Source organism: Lipophrys pholis, assembly GCF_963383615.2.
Source record: "Lipophrys pholis genome assembly, chromosome: 4".
Taxonomy (NCBI): domain Eukaryota; kingdom Metazoa; phylum Chordata; class Actinopteri; order Blenniiformes; family Blenniidae; genus Lipophrys; species Lipophrys pholis.
Genome location: NC_137637.1, coordinates 24,099,683 through 24,114,261, shown reverse-complemented (window position 1 = coordinate 24,114,261; position 14,579 = coordinate 24,099,683). Strand labels below are relative to the sequence as shown.

Here is a 14,579-nt window from a genome sequence, read left to right as displayed (position 1 = left end):
GTAAGTGAATAAAAATGAGGCCAAGGAGTTGAGAGGGTTGGAAGTCTATAGGAAAGACATAAAAAATGAAAAGCACATAAGAACATCCTTGTGCATCTCAGATGTGAGTGGATCTCTTACCCGCAGTGTTTCATGTTCTGTGGTTTGTCCATACGTATGGCCAGTTTGATCCTCAGATCTTGATCGGGGCAAGCCTTGGTCACGGTCATCTTATGGAGCTCTGACTGTTTGGGGCTGTTAGGAGTCGGGTGGAGAACGACCTGCACTCATAGGACGAATAAACAAATGCATATCAGGAGTTATTAGCGTTGGTATGGAGGTGGCAAATCTTTCGATCTAATCTTGCGGCACCAGTCAATGCAAGAACTCGCGATGATGTGTGAAATAATAAAGTTAGTCACGGTGGAGAATCAGAACAGCGCTTTGCTCTGCCTCCCCAAAGAGGAGGCCTAATCTCTCTTTGCTCAGTTAAAGAGCTTTGAGGAAGCCTGCTTTCCTGCCAAGTCTGCTGCAGTGGGAGATGAAAGAAGCCTCGTTGCAAGCAAGGTCACTGCCACTACAGGGACGTGTGAAATGCTGCTGCTGGAACGTAAAGCCAGAAACACCACCTTCCTTACCCACCCATCACATTTTTACATCACAGAAGAACACAAGGTAAAGGTCTGATTACTGTTCCTGCTCAGTCAGTGGCACTAGAGATTGAAATAGTGTTCAAAGACTCGAGATACGTTGTCAGGAAAGTGGAAGGATTTCTTTTTTTATCGAGCTCCTTCTGCATCATGCTCAGATAATTCAAGTGTGCTGGTCAAACACAAGCACAATGTGAAAGTACTGAAATGAGAATAATTTGCAGAAAGCTCACACGCTTGCAAAAACGTGTCGCTAACTCCCCCACCAGAAGTGAAAGTGCTCCAAAAAAAACACAACAGCAAAAAAATAAAACAGTGAGAATAGAGTTGAGTTTATGTGCGTGCCACCGATTTTCTCATTTTACAAGCATGATTAACTTGCTAAAACAGAATTAAATGTGAAAATTATACATCCTTCCTCTTCCTCCTTTTTTTCCCACCGAGATCAGATTTTTGAGTTCATGGTATCAACATGGAGAGCAAAAAATCCCAGACCTCCCAGTCTTCCCTCAGGTCTGAGCCACAATCAGACCAACCAGGAGATAGAGCCATTCCAGTGGGTCTGACGTTGACCTCTGGCTCTCCTTCCAGTCTGCCGTGTCCAGTACAGCTCTACTGGGACGTTACTCAATATCAGCAGACTCCCAATGCAGGGGAGTCTCTTCTGGGTGTTGAAACACCTCATGCTATCAGGCATTTCTTCAATTTAAACCATCAAGCCATGATATAGGTATGGTTAGTGTGTCATCTCGTTGTAATGGCGTAAAAAATAATAAAGCATGGCGGTTATGTGATATTTAAACCCTCAGAGTATTCGCATAGCTGTCAGAATGTGTGTGTGTTGGTAATAATTCAAATAAAATTCACCCTGCCCAGTTCTTTGTCCTCCAGCGCCAGCACGCCTGTGCTCTCTGTAAACAGTTTCACCTTGACAGCAGGAAGAGGGTGTGTGGTGGTGAAGTCCCCTTGGGTCCCCCAGCTGAAAGACACAACAAAACACACTCCGGAGGTTTGCTTCGATGACGATGAGGCACAGTCCGACTGCCATGACTTCATTTACAGGACTAACTACGTTCAGTCTGAGGAAAAGCTCTTCTGGGAAAAGTGACTTCACTTTCCTCTCAACATTTAACACAGAAAATCACCCAAAATTATTAAATGAATAAAGAGTTTTCAAAAAGAGAAAGTTATGCATCAATCAAAGTAATATTGTTTGTTTTGTTTTGTGTTTACTTTGGGGAAGCCTTGAAGCTGTGGTATTTGGGATTGAAATATAGAGAGGACAGGACTCAGTGCATCATCTATGGGCAAATACACAGACATATAAATCTGTTCATCAAAGATGAACGATGACGAAGAAGTGACTGGGAGTCATTTCAGAAGCAGAAATACTGCAGAGTCACGCAGAGTCACTTCGTCAAAGTCAGGATAAAACCACTAAAGATAACACATAAGCACTTTATTCCTCTGTGTTGCTGTCACTTGGTAATTTGTATCCTTGCTATTTATACACTAGACATCTTTAAAGCCGCACAAAGCAAGAGCTTTATATAACCAAACAGCCCTCTTGTCAGCCAAAAACTATTTTGTGAGAGGGCAGTAGTTGAATGCCAATAACTGCCGAAAGACAACTTCAGTTTAATAAAATATATAAAATGAGAGGAGTGCATGAAAAATACATTAAAAGAAAATGAGATAAATCTATTATTAAGACAACACAAATGAAGTGAAATGTAGAGTTTAGTTCCTTGTGCACCAAACCATGGAATGGATTCAAAATGACTTTCACACGGTGAGATAGATAAGAGCCTCTCTAATCCAGCAGGCCTGCATGTACTTATACTCAAAAAGCGAAAGTGAAGCGCCTGCAGGAAGCCAATATAAACATGTTGAGAGCCGGAGCACAAAGAGAAAGGACCAGAATCGAAGAAAGCCTTTAGTTGGAGGTTGAATCTCAAAAGAAAGACACATTTTTCAATCATCACCAAGTACCTAACCCTGATTGTGGAGACACTGTCTCTTCCAATCAGGTGTGTTGAAGACGGGAGAGAGCTAAAACATGCAGGACAAGGGCTCTCCAGGAAAAAGACTGGGCACCCCTGACTTACATGATCTTAGATTAACTTTATCTTAACTTTATCTTAATTTTGTCTCTTATATCCAGAGAATGAAATAGTTTTAGAAGGGACACTCTAGTCCAGTTCGGTCAAAGCAGTTGCTTCCTGTAGAGTAAATGCCAACTGAGACTGAATAGCTTAAAATTAAAAAAGAAATTTGAAAATGTGATATTAAAAAAAAAAAAAAAAAGAGAGAGAGATCTTTAGACCAAACTTAGTATGTAGGTATGTAATAAGCAATATGCCACTGAAAATACAGTATCTCTATTTCCTGAATCTACTTTGTATTTGTCTTTCAGCAGAGCGGTTTTATGTTACTGGAGGAGTCATTTACAACAAGCTTTAGAAAATGTGAGCCTATCTTTCCTCAGCAAATCAGCATTGAAGACTGGATTTTTTTCACTAGGCAGCCCTATTGCAAGCCAAATGTTCACAAAAAACAAACAAAAAAAGGAAAAACAAACACAAGGAGAACGCAGTTTACTGTAATCATGTTACACAACCTATATGAGCCGTTACCTCTCACTGCCATCTGTGCCTGCCAACATTTAAGGTTCCTTTATGAAGCCTGAGCAACATGATATAGGTGCCTAGATTCTCACTCTGCACCAAGCGGTGGCGCACATAGTGTCGATTCCAGGCTTGGAAAGCATTTTTTCTTGTAAGCATTTCGAACATTCATAATTAATTGCTGCTTAATGTACTCAGAGACGTTGCAGCTCCAGCATGAACAGAAGCTGTTGACGGACAGTGAGGAGTCAGCGGAGAGCTGTGTTGATTTCAAATGGGACCATTGTGCTGGCATGAAGGTGACCTTGTGCCTCAATCTAAGGTCTATTATTGGACGTGACAGTGCTGCGCTACTCCTGCAGCACTTTCTGCAAAACGCATAAAAGCCTGCGTGCACACAAGTGAGTCAAACAAAACAATAAACAGTCGAATTACAGGAAAATAATGTGGACTATGTCAACCTCCTAATCAGTTCATCAAAGTTAAATGTAAAATCCCAATTGTGGGCTGAATGTCAGTCTGGGCACACAGCTGCTGAACACGTCCAATTACTGTATGCAAATGACACGCAGCAGTCAGTACGTTAATACGTTTATCGTCCTTGCTTTGCTTGTGTGTGTGTGTGTGTGTGTGTGTGTGTGTGTGTGTGTGTGTGTGTGTGTGTGTGTGTGTGTGTGTGTGTGTGTGTGTGTGTGTGTGTGTGTGTGTGTGTGTGTGTGTGTGTGTGTGTGTGTGTGTGTGTGTGTGTGTGTGTGAGTGAGTATACTGTACATGACCATGCACGCACAGGCAGTCATGTTTCCTTCCCTTCAGAGGACATTAGAGTAATTTCCCACAGACTTAACTTAATCCTGGCCATAACCTAAACCTGTCCCTTAAACCACATCTTTGCCATAACATTTATTGATTTTTGTTTACCCGTCCCCACAGTGAGACTGCACGACAAGATGAATGTCCCTACAGCAAACACGCACACGCTCACCAACACGAATGCACGCACACACACTACCCTCGCCTTGTTCTCCTCTAATCCTCTCGCTCATTCATGTCCTTCCATCTCTCTCATACTCTCTTCATAAAATGGCATTTGAATTAAGGAGATCAGAGGAGGACATTTGGACCTTAAAATAGCTAAAATTTGCATGAATGTTTCATGGTCATTTCTCTTGTATTTCATCCTGTGTAATAGTTTTAATTAAATGAAAAAGGGTTTGGTATATTTAGCAGATGGTACATTTGTCTTCACAGAGAGACGGTCTTTGTCATGAACAGGCTCCGGTGTAACAAGCGACGTATTTCAGTAATTTAGGATAAATACAAACCATTAAGACTTTTGAAGGGAAAAAAATAAATCTACAAACTATCTTGTGTGATTATAGAAAAAAGTACAAATGTTTTGATGATGCAGCAATTAAATCATCAATGACTCAAGCAAGATAAAAACAAGAGTGATATTTTTGTTGGAGCTTTATAAAGATGAGTATATTTTTGGAAAGTCAATAAGACCAAATTGGATTCTGCTGCTTTGGGCCAAATAATAGACTTAATACAAGTTTAGCTCAACTTAGCTCTTTTAAATGCAGTCGTTCGGATACAAAGTGCCTCAACAGGGAATGAGGAATCAGAGAAAGCAAACAGGAGGACTGGAAAAGCTCCACGCAACTGAGATCCGAGTTCAAGCGCTAACAGGACGTTCAAAATGTAGTTTCTACGCTAATGATTTTTCCAGTTTTAAAGCGAATGAGTGTTACTCTAAATTTGATCTTACTCTTGCATGAACCTAATTATACAACGACGAACCTAAATGAAGCAGCTATTCTTTTGTTCTGGTTGTCACCACCAACTGTTAAGGTTTATCTTCCTTGAAACGATTTGTTTTCAAGCTCTCACAAACTCCGTGGCTTTTGCTTTCTGAAAAGGGTTCCACTGCTGACATTGTGATTCGAGCACACAGAAATGAGCAGGAGACAACTGCATGAGCACGCATGTGCGCACATGCATGCCGAGACTCTTACGTTGGCTTGGATGCCTCCGCTTGGTCAGTCTGGAGCTTCTCGCCTCCCTCCACCTCCATGGTGCAGTAAACAATCCTGTTTGGAGCCAGGGATTTCAGCCCCTGCACTTCCATGATCACCACCTGGGAAGCACAGACACCTCAGTCAAGAGTGGAGGAGATAAGTGAGTCACCGCCGCAAAGAGGTTAGAGCGCAACAAAGGTCAACGACAGAAAAGCAGGCAGAAAATCTGCCCAGTGGAAGCTATTTTGGACATTCTACAATCAGTAAGTCCACTGTACTAAAATATAGACTTCAGTTGAATTTCTAGAAAACATTAGCTATTACACTTGTATTGTACGATTTTCCATCACTGAAACGTTTCAACCGCATCAAATTTTCACCCAAAACACTCCCACATTGTGGATTCATGGTAGCGCAAACAAAGAAAGGAATGTATGCTGACAAAATGAAACTATATGAGTAATTGGTGTTTATGTTGCTTCAAACTTCATGTAGAGGGAAAAAAAACCTTCTAAAAGGAAATATTTGGTTTGCATCCTAACAGTTTTTTTCTTTTCTTTTTTTTATACTGGGGTCAGTGTCTGTTGCTGTGTGAGCATCGTCTTCTTTCCCTCATCACCAATCACCGCAAAGCACAGCTGACAGCTACTCAGGGATACCAATGGTTGGGGGAGGGCAGATTGATCAACATGTTCAACATCCCAATGGTTTCGTTATCACATTGCTTATCTCCACCAACTAACAGCAGCATAATTGCCTACATACAGAATGGCAGTGGTTATTAAGTGAGCGAAACATTATATTTCAATAGAAGGATTTATCATGGAATTTCCAACCAAAGAGTAAAAAATTTGGGGGTCATTAGAATTGGCCTTCATCTAATTACCATTACATTCAATTCTAAAAATGTTGTTTTAGATAAATTAATAACAGTTTAAGCTCTCACTAAATCCTTCGTAACTGTGATATTTCTTCTTTTTTTTTTGCCCCAAATCAACATTTCTGAGGAAGAATGCTTGTGGCCTGTGATGCTATTTGTTTGTTGCTGATGAAGCTGCTTCACTACCCCAAACCTTAGAAATCTCACTAAAAATAAAACAATACTTAAAACAATTGTCACCTAAATATGTACCCTTTTTTTTGTCATTGCGAGAATAAAATCAGCTTTCAGCCTTTGTATTGGTATGCCCACTTCTGTGTGAACAAACAAGGAAAAAACAGGGTCATCGTCTTTGCACATTATGTGCTTTCTGTATCAGAAATAGCACCACATCATGAGCAGAGAGGTGCGATTGCTCCCAGTTCTCTGGTGATAGCTCATCTCAGACAAGCTGATAACAAGATGACTCACATTTCCCGTTAAGGAGCAGGTAAAAGGTTTTTGTGCGTGCGTGCGTGCGTGTGCGTGTGCGTGTGTGTGTGTGTGTGTGTGTGTGTGTGTGTGTGTGTGTGTGTGTGTGTGAGCGCGTGTAGATGCATGCGTGTGTCAGTCTCTTCTTCACATGGCGTCTGTTCAACCCCCCGAACGGGTCTGCTGTCTGCTTCTATACTTAGTCTTGGAGCAGACAAGATGTCAACAACAAATCGGATTTAGAAGTTATGCTTCATACAGGTTTACTTGCAGACATTGGAAAAAAAGATGTTGGAATCACAGTTAAAGATGAAAAAGATACAGTGGCGTGCAACAGTTTTAGTCTGTTCGGATGTTGACGTTTGTATCAGCTTTCATCTCACATTCTCATCCGAGCGGTGGTTACTGGCTTCATTCTGCACCGTGACAATCATCCCCAACGCACAATCAAAGCCGTTTTACCTCCAGAGTGAAAGACAGGACCACGTCGGACTTGGACAGCGTGTTCTCGTCCTCCTGCCCCATGTCGATGATGGAGGTGTTGTGTCCCCGTTTCAGCTTCTGGAGTTTGAACTCCCCACCCTTGGACACGGGCATGCTCTCCAGATTGGCCATCAGCTGATTTACTGAAGACTTCAGTTCCTCGATGTACATGGCCTCCATCTCTTTAGACACAAATTTGGGGAACTTACCACCCTGGTGAAAAAAAAAAAAAAAAAGAAACACAGAAAAGACTCAGCAAACAACCACACTCAGAACATGATTTTTTTTTTTTTTTTTTTTTTTTTTTTTAATTAAGTTTGTAAAAAAACCAAAACAAACCCCACCTTTTTTCCCCCCATCATTTTCTTTAACACTGTGGTGTTTATACAAGTTGCACCATATTCGTGACATATTAACCGAACTCCCCCCACAGAGTCTGACTCACCCGGGCAATCTGGTCTGCCATCTGAAGACGTCCGTCCAGCTCTCGTCTGATCTGTGCAGCTTGCTCGTCCAGGTTGTCCAGCTATTGATAAGAAAGAGGAGAGAGGGTCATGTATATCAAATTCTTTACTATTGTTAATAATACAAAGGTCAGTATTTTCATACAGCATCCTTTGATGCATCTTGAGGTTGTACAAAGACAGTGTCACAGCCCCGGTGTTTTGTTTAGTATTTTGCCTCATTATGTGTCTTCACGATGAAAGTGTTTCCAAAAATGTCTGATTCCCTCATGGTCTGTTGTGTTCTGTTGTTTTATGTAGTCTAATGTCATTTTTACCCCGTTCTTCTTATGCTTCATGATTTTGGTCCTCAATCACGTTTAAATATTTCCAGTACTTCATTTTAAGTTGTGTCATGTTTCATGTCTGTGCACTGTTATCTAAACACACACACACACACACACACACACACACACACACACACACACACACACACACACACACACACACACACACACACACACACACACACACACACACACACACACAGTAGTGTTTTTAGGATGAGGTCCCATATTGGCCTGATTCACACATGAGCACTTCCATCGAGCGTGCCCGTGCACACACAGGCGATACACAAGGGCGGGACACACCCTGGCATCACTTTGATGAAATCCAGCCAATTCACTGTTGGTGGAAGTGGCACACAAAGATACACAGCTATACACCTGTGATGACACAAAGGACTACAAGCAAGTAAATGTGGACTCTCATGTGTTAGTATGTTATATGCGGAGATCACATGATAATCACATTAAGGTTGACCGAGTGGCCTGTCTGTGTCCTAATCACTCCCTCTCTCAAACACACATGCATGATACACATACTTTTCCTCTCATTTTTACAGACTTCATATCTAGAGTTCATGTCACAACAGTAGTTGACTGATTTTCTGAGGTTTCTATGGGATTTACTGCCATAGGTCATTAAATGCTTTGAAGTTGTGTTTCCCCCGGGCCTCAGTGTACAGTCAGTGGAGTCTCCTTTTTCATGGCAATCGTGACGCCACACTGTAGATTTGAGACTTGGATTAAAGTCAAACTAGAATCACATAAATGAAAACTTGCAACCTGACAACTCTTAAAGGCGAAAAGCTGCAAGGATGTGACTTTGTGACCCTCATAATATTGCACAGAAAATTGCCATGCAGACTGTAGTTTTGTGTTTTGGAGCTCTGTCAACTGTCATGAATAAATAACAGCATAACGGCGATGAGGGCAGCGTCTCCGTTATCTCATTCACAGTTTCAGCTGCAGCTGCTGGCCCGAGAACAAGATGAAGAAAAGTCTAAATTTAGATGGGAGAAATTAGCCTTTCATCACAAAAGTAATTAGTCCACACATGAGTAACTCAATAGTTTCCTGTCTTCATATTCAGTGTATCGCCTCCTTTCCTCCCTGCAGCCGCGCAAAAGATTCAAGAGCATAAATCACTTATTTATGTGCTTGTTAATTATTGAAAGAGCTCAGTTTCTCTTGGTAAATGACCTATAATATTATCAAGATATTTGTATTTGTATTTTTTTTCTTATTGTCATCCCGTGTGAAAAGTTGATAACAGAAAAATAATCAAAAGCTTGATAACCTCTTAACAAGACAAAAAGGCTAATTTAAACATAATGAAACCTTCCATGACAAACAGTTTGCGTTTGTGGTGAACACAGGCAGGACACTGTGTTTGATGTTGACAGCTAAATACAGCACAACATGTTTATGTGCACTGGTCTAATTACAGTTTGCCTTTCAGGGCTTTGAATTAAAGGTTTTTTTTTTAGTCAGCCGGGTGGTGTAACCCTTGGTCAGTCAAGTTGTTGTAATGTGAATGACCAAAGTCAGGCTGCACTTTAACTTTTTATCCTTCACTCACCCTTCTGAAATTCAGAGTTAAAAACATGTCTCAGAGAGCTTTTGGAACCATTGGTATAGACGGAGCAAAAAAAATATGACTGCTCATGGGCTTATAATTTCACATTCATATACTGAATGATCTGCAAAATTTGATGATTGAATTCAATTAAGCCAAATTATTAAACGCCCCACTGAAACAATACATTTTGTGTCCAGAGCAATATCTGTTTCATGTGCAGATGTGGTGACGGAAAACCTGAAGCAGGAATGTACATGAACAAACAACCTTTCTCAAACAGATGCTTTTATCCAGGCTTCAAACTAGGAGAGTCACAAATAGGCAGAAATGATTATTGGACAGATTGACATTATTTTTCATTAGTGTGTATGCGGTTCTTTTTATCAACCAAGTGTATGAAATTTTAAATCTGACTATTTCACCACGATTACAACTTAGTTTTGCATCTATCTTTTTACATGTGTAACATTTTACCGTATGAAGTGGTTAGTGCTCTCGCCTCACAGCAAGAAGGTCTTGGCTTCAAATACAGCCCAGGATCTTACTGTGGGGAGTTTGCATGTTCTCCACGTGTGTGCTTGGGTTTCCTCCAGGTTTCCCCCTCAGATCAAAAACATGCACTGGAGGTCCCTGAGCAAGACCCTCAGCCCCCACCTGCTTCCCTCGAGCGCTGCGCTGTCTGGCTGCCTACCGATGGGTCAATTCGGTGAAGAAACTTCCCCAAGGTTATCAATAAAGTACGATTCTTCTTTAAGTAATTTAAATGAATCAGGAATATCCTTTTCATTAAAATGATGGGAATTTAGTGTGACTTTTATATATCAACATTTGTGTAGAACTGAAACATTTTGGGGCTTGCAAGTGACATTTCAAAGACTTCTGTTCCTGTCTATTGGCAGCCAAACGTTGAGTAACAGACATCTGAGTTCGACCAAATTGACAATCAGTGGCTCCAGCTTGAATGAAATTCAACCGTGCAGTCCAAAAGGTGCTCATACAGACCAGAAATTATGACAAATGGTATAGCAGCACATAAAAGAGGCAATTAGGGCTCCAGTTTGTTCTTACCCGCTGCAATCAGAGAAGCACAGAGTGGGATCACATATGAATAGAAGAAAATCAAACGGAAATTCATCAGTCCCTCACCGGAACCATTTGAAATCCCTGCAGAGACCATGAATGGACCACAGGCCAGCGTCAACTGTTTTCAATTTTTCTTTTTCTTGATTATTTCAATCAGCAGAGTTCGCATTCATATATCTCAGTAGGGGCCAACGTGAAGGGACAATAAAAGAAAGCTCTTGTGAATTGAATCGACTGTGCCATTCATAATAGGTCTTAGCACATGGAAGCAACCAGTCATGTAATTCCTGTCAAATATTTGAAAACTAAATGTATTGGACAAGGTTAGCTTCAGGCATTTAAAAAAAAAAAAATGAATTATCTGACATGCGAGCCTAAATTTTGCCCTGGAGTCATGAAAAGCGGAGACATCCATGGCTCTTCTACATCAATAATGAATGAGAGTTTTATATTAGCTGACACAAGGAAATTGTGGAGGTGGCTGATGTCTATTTCTTGCTCTCTGTATGCTTCATTTCTTCAGCCAAAACGTCTCATTCTTGTCAAATGTGATGTTGTGACTCACCGGTCAGCACCATTTCCTCTATTTGGCTCTGTAGAATAATTGAGACGTAGCTGCAGCACAGTTGCACCTGGGGAGTCACAAACCTTTCCACGCAGCGGTGCAGTACCAGTCCATAGTGGAAAGTGAAAGCGAACTCGTCACAGTCAGATGTTTTGTTGTAAAAACCTTGAGTTTTACACTTTTTAAAACAGGTAGGAGGAATATGACGGTGCCTGCATTTGAGTGTTTCCTGTTTTGTACAGGAAGCGATAAAAAAAAAATTAAAAGTCAGATGTACAAATAAGTACCTTTTAAAGTTTGTGTTTAAAGGCATTTTTTTTTCCCTAGAAGAAATGTTGCTCTTATTGTTGATTACAGTATGCTTTGGAGTCACATGATGACTATAGAAAAGGGGTGAAGACATTTAGATGAATAGCTCAGAACGTGCCTTTCTGAGGGCCAAAATTAAACAATTTTCTATTTCAATGTACAGATAATTTGCATTACCTTTGTGTAAATTTTTTAATTCCATTTCCTTATGAGTGCAAACTGAAAAAAGCAGGAATTTAAATGCTTAACCAAAAAGCTGCAGCAAATGTTGGAGGGTAATTAGAAAAGAAACGATTACTGCCTTAATGGTGAACTGCCGGCAAATTTCCATAGCCATTCTTCAAGTTTCACATATCACAATGAAGCCCCATTTTATTTTTAGTCTTTGACAAAAAGCTAAGTATTGAGGTTTCTTCGTGTTTCATTCAAATTGAAGGCTATTAGCTTGAATTGAAAGGTCACAAGCATTTCACACACTGTTCAGCCAGGTAATAGCTCTTCTCCTGGTGTCATTATTAAGGTGCAGTTTTATTGCAAATCCATCTGCACCATGTGTATTAAGTGATGTGTATTTTGATCCAATATTCATTTATGTATTTTGTGGATGGATGGATGGATGGATAAATGTATGGCTGGATGGGTGGATGTTAGGAGAGATTTTCAGTATAAATATTAATGAAATGTAAAGATCTGGCATATAATACTTGCTAAGCAATAAAAGCTAAATTATTATTATTTTGGTTGATTCAGACTTTTACCAAACACACACTTGATGGAAATGAGTGTTGAATGACATGCCCAGCAGGAGTATTCTATGGGACTATTAAATTATACCACTTCCTTAATCAATATTCATGTGAAACATAAAGAATTTGTTTTTTTAAAAAGCACACAAGAGTTGGTTGGGTGACTGAGTGCTTTGATCATTACAGTCACATATTTCAGGTATATTGCTCATAACCTTGGTCCCAATAGGTACTGTATATCAGTTTATATTGCTATTATTTCTATGGCTGTAGGTGTTATCCGTTGATTCATATTTTCTTTCTCCACAATAACAAAAGAGTTTGCAAACTATCTTAAAACTTGGTAGAGTTGCTTTGCGCATTCAGTATCAGTGATAATGATCTGGATGAGTTTGTCCAAATGACGGTATGCGAGGAGCCTGAGAAACTGCTTCGATGGAGGAATGATATCAGAAATATCTGGTGACCAAATGAGAAGGGCACTGCAGCATATCTAAATTTTGATTTTATCACTGTGTAGAAAAATATTAACCACACAGCAGCAGGTTTTCTCCAAATCCAGCACCTGATTTGTGATCCAGTGCTTAAAACTCATCCAGTCTCCTGCTGATGGGACACGTGCTACAGCTGACCTCTCTCTGCCTCATGGTATTTCACCCACTCCTATTACATTAACAGCCCTTGTCTTTCAAGCATCACTATATTGATTCTCTGCCCCTTCCAGCAATCCTTTTTAAGAGAGAATGAGCTAAAGCCACAGTGCAGCTGCCATTAGCAGGAGGGGAGGGCTGTAGTAAGTAACATACAAAGGAAAAGAAAAAGAAAAACACAGGAACAGGCTGCACGACTGCAGGAACAATGGACAACCGAGTTGTGTAATCAATAGTAAAGCTTTGTCTTTTGTTTAAATAACAGAGAAACCTATCTGTAATTAATTCAATTCCCTGACTTGTGCATTATGAATTGATGTCAGTCAGAGTGAACCATAAACCAACGTTGGCCACTGAACAGCCACCCTTCTACATAACCTAGAGTTCCTGTTTAGTAGAGCACATAATCAGACTCCGCCACCAGCAGCAGCAGAATGTCTGCATTGGAAACACAGTGGCACTCAGTACGGATGTGCCGTTCGGTGACTCCTATGCGAGGAAATATCATAAGCCTGTATTTTTCTTTTTTTTCACATTTATGTCCACTAGCAAAAAGCGGAATTATCCACCGCCATAACTGTGACTGATACTGATTGCTTTCTTGCCTGAGCTGTGCTTGAACAGCTTCTCTTCTCCTCCTGCCGGCAGTCCCACACTGCCTGTCAAAACACTCAAGAGCTCTGGGCACGATTGGACTGCGGTGCAAGCGACATCTGACTCGTGCAATCCCAAAAGAATGCCCTGCCTGAAAAATCAGCAGCATTGGCTGGTCATTGTCTGACGCTGCATTTTCACCGGCTCATCTGTGCACCTCCTCCTTCTCACAAACCCCCGAAATGCAGCAGACGTCGAGGAACATTCTCAGCAAAACGTTTCATTGCTGAAATCAAATAAGACAGCAGCAGATAAAATTGGTCATTGTCGGTATATTCATATTGTAGCTCATCTGCAAAATGGCTAACGAGTGGAGAAACCGTTAGGGGATGGGATGGTGTGGGGGATGGGACTGGTTTCTTTCTATACTCCCATCTCGGCCTTGACAGGAGTGAAAAGCAGGTCCCGGCTGTGAAAAAGGGCCAGAGAGCTTAGGGCACTATCTACGTGAACTACCAGTACTGACATCACCTAGTGCGCGCCACAGTAGCCCAATCTCATTCAGCCTGCAACTGCTGAAAGGTCACTGCTGTCAGTGGCCAGCAGGCATTACAGAGGTGGACAGGCAATCTCATATAAAGTAAGAATAGCTAAAAGGTAAGTTTCTCCTTACGATGATGAAGCCAACAGCAGCATGGGATCTGAACAAAGGTGACGCCACCTGCTGTTAGTGTTAGCCAGACCGACTGCAGGTTAAAGGACAGAGCAGGAGCAGGTGGGTAGTTAGCAGCCCAGCTGATGAAGGATTCCCGGGTGGATGTTGGGACATTAGCAGCAGGCACCGAGAATGGCTGGGGGCAGATTTTTGTTAAAAACAAAGATTGTGTGGACAGGGCTCCATCAGAGCTGGTTGAGACCTGGAGGAGTCACAGAAGCTGGTTTATAATTAAACTTGCGTGTGTCCAAACAGCCAACAGAAGGTTTCTTTCATGTGAGTGTATTATGTCAGCTATTATAATTGGATGAAGTTAATTAAATGGTAGACCATAAAACAAAACTCTTGGTTTATTTTGTCTTTCAATATTATTGAATATTTCTTTAATTGATTTTTGTTTTTTATATTTGCATTTGTTATTAACTATGTTGTCATTTCAA

The 14,579-nt window shown here is 40.9% G+C and overlaps 1 protein-coding gene across 5 annotated transcripts in view; it reads right to left on the bottom strand.

Moving 5' to 3' along the window:
• cadpsb (Ca2+-dependent activator protein for secretion b) overlaps nucleotides 1–14,579 on the bottom strand; it is a 68,805-nt gene that overhangs the window by 32,167 nt on the left and 22,059 nt on the right. For all 5 annotated transcript variants that reach the window (XM_080462095.1, XM_080462099.1, XM_080462096.1 and 2 more), the window contains exons 4-8: nucleotides 7,554–7,634; nucleotides 7,088–7,321; nucleotides 5,272–5,393; nucleotides 1,497–1,608; nucleotides 121–260 (exon numbers count right to left, since the gene is read on the bottom strand). In XM_080462095.1, the coding sequence (XP_080318221.1) occupies nucleotides 121–260; nucleotides 1,497–1,608; nucleotides 5,272–5,393; nucleotides 7,088–7,321; nucleotides 7,554–7,634 (689 nt within the window). The remainder of the gene's footprint in view (nucleotides 1–120; nucleotides 261–1,496; nucleotides 1,609–5,271; nucleotides 5,394–7,087; nucleotides 7,322–7,553; nucleotides 7,635–14,579) is intronic.